This window comes from Pituophis catenifer, unplaced genomic scaffold, assembly GCF_029215685.1.
Source record: "Pituophis catenifer annectens isolate HBS135680 unplaced genomic scaffold, rPitCat1.0.hap2 SCAF_1, whole genome shotgun sequence".
Lineage (NCBI taxonomy): Eukaryota > Metazoa > Chordata > Lepidosauria > Squamata > Colubridae > Pituophis > Pituophis catenifer.
The window spans coordinates 125,162,493-125,179,743 of record NW_027256881.1 but is presented as its reverse complement, the minus strand read 5'-3'; the positions used below and the strand labels follow the sequence as shown (position 1 = coordinate 125,179,743).

At 39.1% G+C, this 17,251-nt stretch overlaps 1 protein-coding gene across 1 annotated transcript in view; it reads right to left on the bottom strand.

The window, feature by feature from the left end:
* Positions 1–3,604: 3,604 nt before the first annotated feature.
* The window catches only part of ELOVL5 (ELOVL fatty acid elongase 5), a 51,407-nt gene continuing 37,760 nt past the window's right edge, over positions 3,605–17,251 (bottom strand). The window contains exons 4-8 of the mRNA XM_070954808.1: positions 13,387–13,464; positions 8,594–8,765; positions 6,651–6,775; positions 5,243–5,377; positions 3,605–3,845 (exon numbers count right to left, since the gene is read on the bottom strand). Coding sequence (XP_070810909.1) covers positions 3,714–3,845; positions 5,243–5,377; positions 6,651–6,775; positions 8,594–8,765; positions 13,387–13,464 — 642 coding nt within the window. The 3' untranslated portion in view covers positions 3,605–3,713. The remainder of the gene's footprint in view (positions 3,846–5,242; positions 5,378–6,650; positions 6,776–8,593; positions 8,766–13,386; positions 13,465–17,251) is intronic.

Below are 17,251 nucleotides of genomic sequence, written 5' to 3'. Positions count from 1 at the left end.
CTTGGTATTCTCTGAGCTTGATGGTTTTCTTGCAGGTGTGCCATTACCAAACTAGATAGCATCATCAGTATCAGTGAGCGCGGGTTTACTGCATGTTTATATACAGTAGCTTGCCCTGCCAGCACTAATACTGATGATGTTACTTTATTTGGTAATGAAATAGCTACAAGAAAACAACGAAGCTCAGAGTGCACAGAGGATCCTCCAGTTCGACTCTTGAGCTACAAATATCCCCCTTCTATCAGTTTAGAAACAATTTCAATGGAAGGAAACAGCAATTATTTTAAAGTATGCATCTGCATTGAACAAGGTCCCCCTCTGCCCGGGAACACAGCCTCTCTCAGTGCCTACTCAGATGTAAACCTGACCAAGTGCTGTCGGACCTTCTCCAAGTTAAGTGGATATGGAATTGCAGCCTAAAGGGTAAAAAACAATGTGTGTTTTTTGTTTTTTACATTTTTATTAAAATACTTTAGTAAAACATCAGTTAAATATAGTGTAGGCAATTATCTGTCACTGTACTGATGGTTAAAAACTGTTCAGTGAGTTTTTTGGCATTATAAAATAGCTTGTCTTTTAAATATGAATCGGGAGGGAGGGAGGGGTGGGGAAACAGGCCTATATAAGACTCCTAACTTTTGCTTGAGGTCTGGATATCAATAAACATCCCCGTTAGCTGCAGTTTACAAATCTCTTTGGCTTTGTACTTGACCCAGTTTCTGACTCAGATGACAACCCCCAGTGCAAAATCACTACTTCAAACCAGGACAAGGAGGCACGAGGCCTTTTCAATGCTTTTCCTCTGCCTGCATGTTCATAATTGGAATGTTTTTATGAATGCCAGTGGGAACGTTCTTCTCTGTGCAAACAAACAGGGGAGCATGGGAAAAACACATGAAAAAATATTAAAATTGAGACATTTTTAAAATCATTTTGCTGCATGCTATTTAATTTTTCCTTTCAAAAGTTAAGTTGTGGCTTATGTATTCCTGGAATTACCAAAAAGGGAAAAAAATGTTCATCGGTAATTGGTGGTGTGTAAGACAGGAATATCTCATGTAAAAATACAAGTACTAAATAACAGATGAGTTACAACGCTGCATTGGGTCTATGAAAGTGTCAATATATTAAAACACAAACACAAGTATCAAGAATGATTTAATGATTAAACACAAAACAAAACAATGCAGGTATTTCTGACAAGCTTAAGTTTTTTTTTAATTTTTAGCACACACATATTTAGACAGCATATTTTGTTTGAATGGTAAAGCTGCTGTATGAAATATGTGAAAACTTTGTAAATCAATACCTAGAAACCAAGACATGTACATATAAGTTTTGAGAACATTAAACACGCGCACACACACACACACACACACACACTTAGAGGCACACACACAAAGTAAATCAGTGCTGTCTCATTCAGAAACAGGAGGGGGTGGGGGGGAAAGGGAGGGATTGACTGAAGAAGAAACAAATCAAATTTGCAAAGCTAATAAAGAGAACTAATAATTAGTCTCAAACATTAGCTGAGCAAGAACATGGTAAACTCATATCTGTATAAATATAAAATCATAAAACTCTGAATATATAAATTTGGACAGACAAGAACAGCGGGAATGGCTTGATACAAAGTACAGATTAGCATGTTAACAGATTAAAACGCCACCATTCTACACAGTATATTTCTTTACAGATACCTGCTTATCAACCAACACTGTATATATCTCTGTGTGGTTTGTGTGTGGGAGGGAACAGTTACAACAGAGATTTCAACAAGCATTTCCCAAACAAATGCCCGACGACACAAGGAACCAGAGAAGAAATGGACGAAAGGAAACAAACCTCATTTTGTTCCAAGAATTTGTCATATAACTATAGTCTGATATGAGCTAACGCAACACTCTGAAAAGGCAAAAACTGGAAAACATTTACTAGAGGCACATTTCTAAAGTCAATGAGTTGGATCCAGGAGTTGCTTTTATGAATGGAAGGTTTCTATTTGCACTGGGACAGATCCCCTATTTTGCAGAAAAGTTTCCCTTAACAGATGTAGCCTTCTCTTCTCCACACTATTCATTCTCAAGTAAACTCTGGCTTCAATACTGCAGAGGAAGGTGGGGAGAGGGAAGCCAGGGTTCATCCCAAAGGTTTCTTAAAATTGCAATTACAACCAATTGGCAAAAACTAGGAAAAACAGGGCAAGGGCTAGATTTGCCCAGAAACAGATTTGAAGTGTGGTTGAAACAATGCTGTCAGTTCATGAGAATCTATTGCTCAACATCTGCTATTTTCAGAGATCTGCTTCACAATTTAATCACGATCCCTTTCCTTGGCTCACCACGGTCCAACCTGAAGACTCAGTCTATGGTTTTTTTTCAAGCGAGGGAAAGACTTGGCGATGAAATGGGAAAAGAACCCGCTGGGCCTTCCTCAAGGGGAACGAGGCAGCTGGTTTCATCTCAGATGTCGCCAGTCGTTTTGAAAAGAAAAAGCAACAATTTTCAGGATGCAACACTGGGAACGTTTGGTGGGAGAAAGGTAGCAGGCTAGCCTCCCTAAGCATCCTGCAATGCTTAGAGAGAGTCAGCATCCCATTCTAGACACTGCCAAAGCAAACACGCAGTTTCCATGACTTATTAGAAGTTAATGGAGAGGGAAAAAAATTACTTTTAAAAGATGAACTGCTGCAGAATTGTTACAAGAAAAAGAACAAGTCCTGACCAAACTAAATGGCTATATATTTTTTTCTTTTTAGCACTGGTGTCATTTCAAACAGAGCATATATAGAAGGGTGAGCGCCTTTGAGCGTGTCCACTTTCACACGTCCTAGACAGCCCACGGCATCTCTTTTGATTTGTGAAAGGAATTAAACAACGTTGCACCTGGGCTGAAGGAGATGCACAGCATACTGCGTGTGTGAAGGGTTTACAGGGGATTGCCCTACCTTTCTGAGTTACCACTTGTATGGTAGATAGACATTTTTATATTCTAGACCTGAAGATAGCCATTTATGAAAAGGGTCAATTAAGGAGATCCTATCGCCGATTTGGAAATATAATCCCTCCACAGGAAATGAGGCTATTCGCTTGAACACGCGGGGAGACCCACATGTATACATGTATGTGAACTTTTCATTAATGACCCTGTGCTTCTCCAACATTTGGTATCCGTACCAGGGCATAAAATGCCATTTGAGAAGCTGCCCTCTTAGAATGAAACAGTTCCATACATTTCCAAACTGGTAATTAGATTTTAGGCCCTGCTTTTATTTTGATTTAAGGCATGTGTGTTTTAAACTACTGGAAACAAACAAACAAACTGAATTTTGTCATACAAATTACAGTAACATGCACTATCTACAGTTAAAAATATGAGTCTGAATTACAGTTTTGGAATCGTGAATCCTAATTCAGCACCTATTATATCAACTAGTAAGGCAACAGCAGTGTCTGTCATACTACAATAATACTTCCTTCCACATTTTATGCTTCAGTCTATGATCATCCAGGATTATCAACGTCATCAACTTTAGCTTATGGATAGTTTCTAGGATGTTTTGCACTGGTTAAATCCTACATAAATCGACACTATTCTAGGCAGGAATAGTTACAGTAGCTGTCAAGAGTTATCAGTGCACAACACATATTGTGCTTACAATCATATTTTGTTGTTGTTGCCTGGGATATCAGAATAGTTTTTCAGTTTGGTCTTCAATCCTTCCTTTGTTTTATTTGCTTCACATTGTTCCCAAAAGAAGAAAAGCTATTTGTGTGCCCGTTCATAGCAGCTGCAGACCCATTCTGATATTCTTTCCTTCTGGAGGCTGCTTTTTTGTTGTAAGTCTTTAAAAAACAACAACACAAACACATAGAAAGTCAGGTCAATAATAGCTTTTGCCACAGTACCAAAGAGAAAGGGGGGGGGGGGGGAGAACAGTTTTTTTTTTTAAAAAAAAATACATAAATACCTTCCTCTACTCAGACTGCCTTAAGGGGTGGAGTCTGATTTGTGATCAGAATTAAAGTTTGCTCAAACTACAGTGTCCCTTGCAACAATGAAAAATAAACTATAGCTTATTGTAAAAAGTGAACAGAACTTTCTCTTCATACAGCCTATGGGTAGGGGGATGCTCATGCAACTCTCCTAATTTCGGGGAGATCCAAAGGTGCTACTCACTATATTCAATATGTTATCTCATCCTCCTAAATTTGGGACACAGAACCGGGACGAGTTGAAAACAACTTAAGATCCCCACCAAACTAACGACTGGGGGGGGGGGGGGAGGGGGAGGGGGAGGGAAAAAAGAGACAAATTTATTTAGCTCACTGTATAATCTTTTAGAACAGGGGTGTTAAACTCAAGGCACAGGGCCGGATCCAGCCCGCGGGGCTGCCCTGGAAACAGCAAAGGACAGGCCCATGGTGCCTCTGCCAGCAAAAACAGAGCTTGGGAGGCCCTCCCGAGCTCCTATTTCACTGGAAGAGGGTTGCAGGAGGCCGTCGCAGCCAAAAATGGAGCTTGGCAGCCAGTTTTTGCTGGCAGAGCGCTTGGGCCACCACGGGTGCCCCGACACGAGTGATGTTGAGTTGGCCATGCCCACCCTGGGCCCCTGAAGTCAAACACAATCCTGATGCGGCCCTCAATGAAATTGAGTTTGACATACCTTTTAGAACAAAATTTAGGTAATTCTATAGCAGGGGTCCCCAACTCCCAGGTCGTGAGCCATTTGGAACCAGAAGGAGTGAGTGAGAGCACACGCGCATTCCTACTTGTGCGAGCAGCCGATGAGCACACATGCATTTGCATGGTGCCCACCCCTTGTGCAAGTGGAGCTACGCTCACATGTGCTTGCCCACCACTTGTGCGAAACCATCCGTTCTTCACACACACAACCCCCGCCAGTCCACAAAGCTGGAAAGGTTGGGGAGCTCTGATCTATACTACCTTTTCAGATGCCTACTAGGACTGCAATGTTTCAGTTTTGAAGGCCAAAAAGTTTGAGTCTATGGGGGCACAAAAGTAGACCTGCCTATAAATTCTTAAAGCAACTGTGTTGTTTTCCAGAATGATCCTGAAACTGGGAGAAGACGTATTTGGCTTAAAGATCTATAGATAAATGCAGTCCTGATAGAATGAAATTCTCTCCCACATTAAAATCCAACTGTCCACAAATTGAAAAAACAGACTGGTGATGAACATCCCACTCCCATTCTTCTGGAAAATACCTGACTTAACTTACCTGGACATAGAAATTTGTGAAAAGGATAATCAAGGAGATCATATAACCAATTTGGAAGTATAACCATCCCATAGGGAACCGACAAGGCCAAACGACCCCACAGCTTGTCTGGATGATTGTCAGAACAAATTGAATCTGTTGGGTAAGAGGAGAAAATGGTTATTTAAGGAAACAACACTGTTGTGGTAGCCAAGCAGGGCAGGAATCAATCAATCAATCAATCACTTCCTATGCTCTTCTTAAAATCTGCACCACAACTTCAAGTCATTCCATAAGGAAAATGGCACTCCATTCCAAAAAGTTCAGGCTAACTGGGAGACAGATACTTCTGATATTCAACCAAACTGAAGAGCTAGTGTGTAAAACACGAAGGGAGGTTACCGAAAAAATAAAAGTGACTGTTGTGCAAATAAGCAGTGCTTAAAGATATTTTGTCATGAGTCTCAAGGTATCGTTTCGAAATTGTTACAGGAAATGGAAAGGAGCTAAGCGACTGCCTTCAGGAGTGAGATTAGCATAGCAACAAGTTGGTTGGTCGTAATTCCTCCAAGAGGCCAGAAACAATGAACACATTGAAAGTGGCTCACTTGACAGTGCCCTCATCAAGATCCCTGTGTTTGTTGCAGTACAGGGAGTCCTTGATTTACAACCATTCATTCAGTGACTGTTCGAAGTTACAATGGCACTGAAAATTTTTTGACAATTACAATTACAACCTTTGCAGCATCCCCAATGGTCACGTGATCAGGATCAAAACACTTGTCAACTGGCATGTATTTATGATGACTGCAATGTTGCCTGATCACCTTTTGCCACCTTCTGACAAGGAAAGTCAATGGGGGAGCCAGATTCACATTACAATTATGTTATTAACTTAAGTATAAGGATTCACTTAACAATGCCGAAGGAAAGGTCGTAAAATGTGCCAAAATTCACTTAAAAACTGTCTGACTTATCGGCAGGGAGTTTGGGCTCAATTGTGGTCGTAAGTCGAGGACTACCTGTATGTCAAGTGGAGCTCTTCAGTTGTACATGCCTTTGTTTGTATACTAAAGGGTGGGGCATAGACTGGAGCTTCTGCACCTGCTAAAAACTTCTGTGAAAATCAAATAGGGCAGTCTACTGAATTTTTCCTCTCCTGGACAAGTGTTCCTGGAGTTCTGCAGGTTACTATCAGGTCATACAATGAATTTGGGTGCATTCAGATTTAATACAATGTGCAAATACAGTCCGCAGCTAAGATTGAGGTTAAGGCAAACAGCTTTAACTACAATCAGAAACCAGGAATTTTAATTAGCATATAGGATCTGTGGCCATATGGGTTAAGATGTCATACAAACGGGTTCATCACAAAACGAACTTACTCATATTTGTTCAAAAAAAAGCAACCACAGTCACTACAACTCACCAGCTGCCCCTGAGTGATGTATTTCTTCCACCAGAGATATGGACGCATAGATGGGATAGCAGACAGTCCATAGTAGGAATACATGAGGACATGAATAAAGCTGTTAAGAGTGGCACCAAAATATGCTGTAGGTTGTAAGGAGAGAGGGGAAAATACAACGATGAAAGGGGTTGTCTTAAAAGTCGCTCTACGTCAATTATAAAATTAATATTTTACAAACCTTTAAAACTTAATCCAAGATTAGAATAGAATTAAATCTTCAAGCCACTAAAGAAAGGTAATTTAATGTCATATATGAACTGGTTGTAATTACAACTTGTTAATTATAAGAAGTTTCTCCTAAAGCTACTTAAGATTGTAGTTTCTAGGGAATGGCTACAAATTATAATAGAACACTGACTTTGTTTACAAGCCATAATTCAGCTATATACATCAACATTTATTACAATCAGCAGTCAATCTACATAACAATGGAGATAGAAGACACATCTATTTACATCATACTTTGCATCTATGCATCTATCAGAGGTGAATTTTGAATTCACAGTGACTATTTCCTCATCTCTCTCATTTGCTACCCTGGTGCAAACAGATGCAGTTATGTCATGGGAGTGCTGCGTGCATCTGATGGAAGCCTCCACACTGCATGAACATCTAAACGATAGTGTGGTGTCATCTAAGTGTGACATCGAGGTACAGCTGCTACTGCATGGAAAAGCTTTTTGATAGCTTCTGTCTGGCGTTGTTTTTGATAGTCTGGATACTTACTTCCAATTGTAACTCAGAACATCTAAGCACAGTGCAAGTTGGCACGGGACAAACCTCTGGCAAAATACAAAGCTAAACAAAGTAAGACAAAGAAGTAGCAAACAAGAACAAAAGGTTAACTATTGTGACGGAGTTTAACCTTTATCGATTGGCCTCACCTTTGGTGACTGAGAATAAAAACAGTTTCACCAAATTAATCGCGGCTTCGATAATAATCACGATCAGCCTTATAAACAATTAGAAGTAAAAGCTTTTCAATCTAGTGAGTGAACAGAATACATATACAGGTAGTCCTTGATCTACAACCATTCATATAGTGACTGTTTGAAGTTACAATGGCACTGAAAAAAGTGACTTTATGACTGCTTTTTTTTTTTTTTTTTTTTTACACTTATGACCATTGCAGCATCCCCATGGTTACATGAACAAAATTTGGATGCTGGACAACTGGCATGTATTTATGGTGGTTGCAGTGTCCCGGACTCATGTCATTACATTTTCCGACCTTCTGACAAGCAAAGTCAATGGGAAAGCCAGATTCACTTAACCATGTTACTAACTTAATAGCTGCAGTGATCCACTAAACAACTCTGGCAAGAAAGGAGGTAAAATGAGGCAAAACTCAATAGCTTAGCAATGGACATTTTGGCCTCAATTCTGGTCATAGGTTGAGGACTACCTGTACACATATTACCATATTTTTTTGAGTATTAAGACATACTTTTTTCCCTCCTAAAAGAGGTTGAAAATTTGGGTGCGTCTTATACTCCGAATGTAGCTTTTTTGAAGCTTTTTTCAGCCCTAACGAGGCACTAGCAAGTGAAGCGATCTCTGTGGTTTGCCTGCTTTTCTCATTTTCTCTCTCCAAAGATAATTTGTGATTTAGAAGCTGTTTTTTATCCCCAAGCAAGGGATAAAAACAAGCAAACTAATGTGCTGAAGCTGACCAGACTAAGGACGCTATCCAGATGAATACCTAGTAGGCAGATTTCCCCTCCTATTTTCCTCCCCAAAAACTAAGCTGCATCTTACACTCCGGTTTGTCTTATACTCTGAAAAATACGATATCTTTTCTTTTAAAATGAAACTCTTCTAGAATCATACATGTCTATTATGTATATACAGTATCATACACACACAGTCAATTTCCCATCCTGAGTCACAAGAATACTTACAGTGGCCACAAGGCACCCAGTTCATAACAAACCACCAAATATTCAACATAGTTGTATGGTGGTACACATGAAGAATGGTGATTTGGTGGTTATTTTTCCGTAATATAAAGAAGAAAGTATCCATAAATTCGATGAACTTTGAGAAGTAATACCACCAGAGGACCCGTATAATCTGGGAAGAGGAGAAATAGTTCAGATCTTTGATCCACAAATACATGTAAAATAAAACTATGGGGCATATTATCTGCCTCAAAGACAATCTTAGTTGGACAAGATCCTAGTGGATCAGCGTTCCTTCTGAGCCACTGTCTGTTACATCAGTGCTTCTAACCTTGGCAACTTGAAGATTGGTGGGCTTCAACTCCCAGAATTCCCCAGTCAGCAACACTGACTGGGGAATTCTAGTGGTTGAAGTCCACCGATCTTCAAGTTGCCAAGGTTAGAAGCACTGTGCCACGCAGCCTCATTCAGTAGTGTTCTGGGCTTCCAAACACAGGAGCATTTCACAGCCAGGTGTTCAATCTTACACCGAAAGCTGTTCAAAGGAAAGAGAGAGGTGGCTCTACTGTGTAGTCCAAACACTTTGGGCATGTTTGAAGTAGCTACCTGATTATAGGTATAAAACCGAAGCTGTGACTAAAGCAAAAGACACTGTAATTTTATGCTGATTAAACTGTAGCTCAGGTGCATCAAAACTCACAAGGGAAATGTTTAATCCTCACATTGCTACAGAGATCCCTGAACAATCTGAGCAAACATGAGTTAAGGCTATTGTATTCCCTAAGCTTTTGCCAGGTTGGAGAGACTGAGATCCAGAGGAAGGTTGATTATGAAGGGAAATAACTTTTTGAGCAAGCTACAGGCAAGCATATTTATGAAATAGCAAGCTAGCCTGTTTCGGTAGCCCATGTCGAAATCTGACTCAATTAAAACTAAGTTACAGGACAAAGAATCATTAGGCTGAAAAATTTGCAAACAAATGCCAGAATTAGGTGAGAAGATTGACCCTCTTCCAACAATATGATAGGTATCTGAGGGAAGAGGGTCTTTTTGGCTGAAACCCCAAAATAAAGAATACAGTACAAGCTTTTAGGAAAAGCTTCAAGACTAATTTCTTTTTCTTGGCATTATCCAGGATTATGGATGTTTTAGGCTCAATTGTTCGGGGAATTTTGCAATTTTAACATTTTATGGGATATCTGCTTTATTACTTAGCTTTCACTAAGTTGTGGTGTGTATTGCTTGCTCATTTCTTACAAAATTAAGATAAATATATTCTGTGGGCTATCAAATCTATCACTACATAAGAGGCACTTGATGTAACTTTAAGTAGAGAATTAACCATTAGCTCTCTTCATTTTAAGGTTTCAGATTTAAAAAAAAAAAACATTCCCTGACCGCCACTCCTCTCAAGATTGCACAATCTTCTTTTCCCCACTTAAGACAAGCATTTCAACACCTGGTAATGAAAAGAAAGAAATGGATGGGATTGAGTCTCAAACAACTGGAGAGTCTCAGATTAAGAGGTCAACTGTACACCATTTACAGAGTCTTGAAAAGCTTTTTACATGCAATTCCCCAAGAGCCACAAGTGATAAGATTATTGTAATTGGTTACCTATGAGTTCCAAAACTATTCAGTCACAAAATTGTCTTTTGAACATTACAACTCTCAGTAATATAGTTGTAACATTTGACATATTCCCCTTGTATGATACAGTACTCTGTTTGGAAGAAAGGCAGGATAAAGATGTTAAATTCAAATGGAATTATCTGAATCAGATAATTTCTAGTGAATATTTTAACTTGGGAAGAAGATCTGAGCTGGTACTTCCTTGCTAAGTGTGACACGAAAAAACAAGGATGAGACAACCTGGCTCCTTTACTGACACCAAGTGCATAATAGAAATGGGGAGGACAGACAAATTATAGGATTCTAAATCGTTTTGGGTCTACAAGATTCGGATTGCAAATCAATCTAAAAATTCCTAAACGGCATTTTTGCAAATTTTAAAAAAGGATAATGATACTGAAATTTCAATATCTGCTGAAATGATATGACGTTGATCAGATTACAACTGGGAAAGCACACATTTGAATATTGCACAGATGGCTTATATCCAAGTTCCAACTTAGCCTGTTTTGATGTGCTCATTTTAAAATGAAGTTAAAAAAAATAGCAGTACTCAGTGATTATCTACAGCCTCCGAAGAACCATTAGGAGCATATCAATGATTCTTCTAAATGCCATATCAGATTAAAGGAGGCTTTAAAACCTCACAAAATAAAGGGTAAACATTTCAAATAGATGAGCTTGGTCTATTGATTCCTGGAATCGCTATTGAAATTGAAAGTCTAAAAATGTATTTTATTACAATTATTTTTAGTCTGACTTTTAGAATAGAGCCCTGTCAAGGAGACACGTAGAAAAAATGATAACACTAATGATAGCAATTACAAGCAAGAAAGCAGCCTCAAAATACAGTTTAAGAAAAATTCAGGAATAAATGGAAAAGCAAAAAACAAGTTTGAACTTTAGAATAGAATGGATTCAGGGGTGAGGATTGGATGGAATGCATGAGCTCCCAATGGAAGTTCATCAGTCCTCAAGGAAAATTCAGCAAGGGTTGCTCAAACTTTCTGACCTATCTCTTCATCCTTAAAAAAAACCTTACATATACGGAAGACTGTCTTCTTTCAAGATATTAATCCACAAAACAGATAAATCAGAAGTGGAAATCAGAAGTGCATATTCCAAAGGAGAGCAAGAAAGGGGTTAAAAGCATTTTTCCTAAAGCAAATCATCTCAACAGCACTTTGAACAGTGGTGAAATGTAAAATTAAAAATACCGGTTCTGTGGGCGTGGCTTGGTGGGTGGGTGGGGTAATGTGACTGGGTTGGTGTGGCCAACTTTTTTTAAAGCATTTTTTTACAACCTATTTGGGCGAATAGCTTGTAAAAAATGCTTTTAAAAGATAAAAAAAGGCTCTGACAATCACAGCTGTGGTGCGCGATTGTCAGAACCTTTTTTTTTAACTTTTAAAAGCATTTTTTTACAACCTGTTCGGCTGAATAGGTTGTAACAAAAATTATTTTAAAAGTAAAAAAAAAAAAAAAAGGCTCTGACGATCACAGCTGTGCCTCGCAATCGTCAGAGCCTTTTTTTTTTAGCTTTTAAAAGCCGGAAGTAACGACACCCGGGTGGGTGGGCGGAGCCTCGTACCACCATCACTAGATTCTCTGAACCACCTGTCACAATCACTACCGGATCACCCGATCCGGTCCGAATCAGGAGCATTTCACCCCTGACCTTGGAGATCTTAATTAGGATGTATTCCCCATTTCTGCAATGCAGCCAAACTGTTATGAACTCCCTAATTTGGGGGAGGGGGAGAGATTGGGGTTAGGGTTGGGGATTATCTAATTTTATCAGATTAGATAATGAGCATACACTAGAGATTTTTTTGCACCGTTTCCTTAAGATGAGTATGAGATATTTAATTCCCTGCCACTAGTTCCAAGTATTGTTCCTTTTGAAGTGTTACATGCAAATACCTGTGTTTTATCAGAAGTGCATCATGAAACACAAGGGCTGAAAACGAAGGAGTAACACTTGAATTTCTAATGCACTCCTGCAGCTTTTCATGGATGATATTATGTTCAAGCAGTATATTGTGAGCCAAGGCAAATTTTAAATAGGGACATCACATTTTAAAAAGGATTATTTGTTTAACTGCAGACTTACCGGTACTTAGAGTTGTTGTTTAAGAGAGTTTTCTTTGTAACCAAAAATTTTTCTGGGTATTCCAGAAACATTCCACATTCAATTTCTTGTAGACAAAATAATTGGTTCCAATAATTGTGTTTCTGCTCTGAACATTTTTGAAGGTGAAGCATTTATTAAGAGTTGTATCAGGAAGGCCCAGGTTCCATTCTTCACCGAGACTTAAAACACTGAATAACCTATCAAGCCCTTCCATCTAAATCAGACTCATAATACTTGTTAGGAAACTGCGGTGCTTAAAGCCATTGACTTATTGTAAATATTATTATTTACTACTACTATTAAAATTTCACTTCAATAGTAAAATTGTGCTTCAGAACAACTTACACGGTATATTTTTGAATAGAAAAGCTAATAAATTAAAGAAATCCGTAGATTTAGAATGTAGTACCACCCAGGTCATATTGCTTTTTAAGCAGCCAGTTCTGACTTTTTTCCCCTGTTAATTTATAAGCAAACCAAGCAAGGTTTTTTTTTTTTTTTTTTGCCAGACTACTTTACCTACTTCTCCAACATCAATAAGCCAAGACATATTTGTAAATCTTTCCCATGCAAGAGCCACACATATCCACTATCCCAATTGAAGGAAGAGAAATTAAGTTATCGTTCAAGGCCTATTACGGGCTACATTACTGCTAAGTCCTCGATAGCTTGAACAATGAAAAAAAGAAATCTACATACACCTTCTGCAAACGTTTGTCTTCCAACTCTTATGATAGGTCTTTATTTAGAGATGTTTGCACAAGCATCGCTTCCTTTTGCAAAGCATTAGCAGGCAACAGACATTAAAGGCTCAGTTGCCTTTTTCGACCGATGATTTCCAGATAAAGTAAACTTCAACTCTACTAGCTGGAATTGGAGGAGTGGATTCTCAGCCTATTTGGAAAACACCAGGTTGGGAAAGGGCAGAGCGAGAAGAGTGTCCTTCCAAAACAAGCACGCTCACACCTGTAGGAGCTATCTTCTTCAAGAGGTAAAGTAAAGCAGCAGAGTCAGCTTAGAACATTACCTTCATATCGGCTTCACCTCCACTGTGCGTATCCTGACAGAAGAAATTGTATCCTCCTTCCCATACTCCCGTCACCAGCTAGAGCAAAATAAACATTTAGTCAGTAGTCAGTAGTGGACCTGTATAGGTGCTTACAAGTGATGCCATCAAATCATGAAAAAATCCAAATCATATCCAGGTCAACCCAGAAAAAGAAGGACTGCGGGGATAGACCTACCCCTGAGGTCTCCAACCAGAGCCTGTTTCCCTCAAAAAAGAAAACACCAGGAGCCACAAAACACTTCCCGTACCTGACTATTTCTTGAGCGGCCACAAAATTAGCATATGTAGTTGAATTAAACATTCTGTTTTCTTCTGAAACTTTTCTTTTCTTGGATTTATCCATGGTTGGCCTACCAGGGGTTGAAAAGCTCAATAAATTGCGTGCCGGCGGGTGTCGCACATTGGCAGTTGTGACACATATTTTGAATGACAGGGAGCCGCAGCAGAGGGGTGAAAGAGCCACATACGGCTCCAGGGTTGCAGATTGCTGACCCCTGACCTACCCCATTCAGGTAGTCCTCGACTTGCAACAGTTTGCTTGGTGACCACTCAAAGTTACAACAGCAATGAGAAAAGTGACTTATGACTGTTTTTTGCACAACGGTTGCAACATCCCTATGGGTCATATAATTAAATTACAGATGCTTGGCAATTGACTCATATTTATGATGGGGTCATGTGATCACCTTTTATGACCTTCTGATGGGGTACCCAGATTCACTTAACAACCATGTTACGAACTAAACAACTGCAGTGATTCACTGAACAACTGCGGCAAGAAAGGTCATAAAACGGGGCAAAATTCACAACAAATGTTTTGCTTAGCAACATAAATTTTGGGCTTAATTGTGGTCGTAAGTTGAGGACTATCTGTAAAGCAGGGAGATTCACCCTTTCTCTATCTTTTTGTCACATCTTCTTGTTCTCTTTCCCTCTGAAGAGCAGTCGGAGGAAGGACAAATAATCCTTGCAAAGTCTGAACGGGTGCTCACAAAAACCTTCTGATATTACATGGAGGAAGGTTTGGCTGGAGGGCCAAAGGCAATCCCCACTCAAAGTGTTTTTAATATAAGTTGGAATTAAATAGGCCTTAGGATATTGCAATTACTTAACATTAAAATATTCCATTTCTTATACATGAGTCTTTTATGCTTCAGATGCCTATGTCGAACAGGTTCCGATGGTTTCAAAATGTAGAAGATTACAACATTCTGATTTACCAAAAAAAAAAAAAAGGACTAGGAACGTACCACAATTCTCACCTTTTCAAACACACAATTTGGTATGTTAATGTGATACAGGTTTCTCTTAGAATGAGTTTATATTCCAATCTATTCCCATTAACCTTAAGTCTCTTGGCTGATTTGCACAGGAAATAATTATAATTTTAAATTGGATGTTCTCCAGCTGATGTTAATCATAAGCAAAATATCCCAGAAATTAATTGCAGGTCAATATCAATGTTTCTAGTTCTTTTTAGAATCCTCCAAAAGGAGTCAAAACAATTAACCATAATATTTGAGGCAATTTACATTAAGAAGGCATAAACTTGTTTCTATCCATTAACCTAAATTTGTGAGATCAGGGGTTCCTAAACGTTCAGCCATCACACTTCCCTTTAATGTAATATCAATGAACACATACCTGCTCTAAGAATCCAAGCACCAGAATGAATACAAATGAACAAAGAAAACAATACCATGACATTAGTGAAAGGTGGGCTTTATTGTAGCAATGTTAACTAAAAGGTTCTTCACGCTTCCCCTGGACTCTGTAGGTCCCTTTCCAAGAGTGGTATAGCTCACAAGTTCCCCAACTTTTTGCGCTTTGCGGACCAGCCTCATGGGGGTGGGGTGGGATGGATAGTTCTACATGAGTGGAAGTGTGTGCACAGCTCCATTTGTGCAAGTGACGGGCAAGTGGTGATGTACCCAAGAACACATGCTCGCCCCCCGCTTTGGGCAGCCTGGTTCTGAACAGCTCACGGTCCTGTAATGGGTCATGGCCAGGGGGTTGGGGACCCCTGGTATAGCTCACAGTTTATGAAACCTAGTTCCACATCTATGGAGATTCTCAGTCATCCAGGTCATGGTTGTCCCAAAGGTGCTTTTTTTCAGGAGGCAGTTGGACTTTCTGGTTTTTCTTTGAAGACTTTTCGCTTCTCATCCAAGAAGCTTCTTCAGCTTCTTGGATGAGAAGCGAAACATCTTCAAAGAAAAAAAACAGATAGTCCAGTTGCCTCTTGAAAAAAGCACCTTTGGGACTAGTTGCACATGCTAGTTGCACTTGATTTGAACTGCATGGAGCCTGTCTTATGTGATATAAATCAGACTGCAAGTCTATGACAGGGAAGATCCATGGTCAAATCCCAATCAGCTATGATGCTCCTAAATCACCTGACCTCATTCAAGTCTTAGACTCCTCTACAAGTAATTCTTGTTTAATGACTGATCATTTTATGAACATTCAAAGTTAGAACCGGTGCTTTACAGCCTGTAACACACCCATAGCCAACATTAACGGTCACAGTGTACTCTTGCAGCCATATGGCCTGATTTTACACGGAAGACTCACTGCATTCTGCACTCATATGACTGCAATTTGCAATGTTTTTTTGCCAGTTTCCAAAAAACTACCCTTTCACATGTGCAAAAAAATGCCCTTCAAATGAATGGTTTCTCTTAATGAATGCAGTGTTTGGTTAACAATCATCACAAATGAAGCATATTTCTGGTTACGTGGGTATCTCGACTTATGACTGTAATTCTGGGATCAATTACTTTTAATTTTATTTTAGATTTTTTTTGTCCCACCTTTATTAATTTTTTTGTAAATAACTCAAGGTAGAGAATGTATCTAATACGCCTTCCTCCTCTTATTTTCTCCATAGCAACAACCCTTGGAGGTTGGTTTCGCTGTGAGCAGTGGTGGGACTCAACTCAACTTGGATCGTCAGAGGCATTTAAAAGAAAAAAAAGGGTTTTTTTCTTTTAAAAGCCTTTGATGATCCCAGCTGAGCCGTGGGATCATCAGAGGCTTTTTTTTTTTTTTTACACTTTTAAAAGCATTTTTTCAGCTGAAGAGGTTGTAGAAAAAATGCTTTTAATAATAATAAAAAAACCCTCTGATGATTGTGCGGCTTAGCTGGGCATGGGGGGGTGGGGAAAGGGGCAGATTTTTGCTACCGGTTCTTCGGGTGATCCGGTCTGAACCAGGAGCATTTCACCCCTGCCCCACACCTTTAATTTTCTTTAAATACTCATAAATGACATTTCAGTAGCCTTTTTTTCTTAAAGTGGTAAGTCTATGGGGTCTATATACAAATAAAGAAGATGAACAAATGAACCTTCAAGACTGGAATATCTAAATAAAAAGCAAATAATAGGGATAAACAAAGCTGCAGGGCTTCAGCATAAAGGACAAATAAAGCTTGTCGTCTTAGAAACATAAAAATTACATAGCTGGGTCAGAGTGCTATGTTTCAAAGTGCATTTCAGAGACATATTAAGGAGCTAAATATAATTCATTCTGAAGAGTTATCTTATGGTGAGCATCAAGAAAACTCTACTTTATATGCAGTGAATTTCTACTATCACTTGTAACATGTGATGATCTTGATTCTTTTGACCTGTTTCCTCCTTGACCTGAAATAGCATTAAACTAGCAACATCCTCCTGAAATAGAACAGCTGCTCTGCATGTCCTTGTTCCTAACCATATACAGAAAATAAATAACACAAACGACACTATATGCTACGAGATAGTGTTCTGCCAAAATTAAATATCATTTCCTAAAATACTGCAGGTGCATGGCAAACATACAA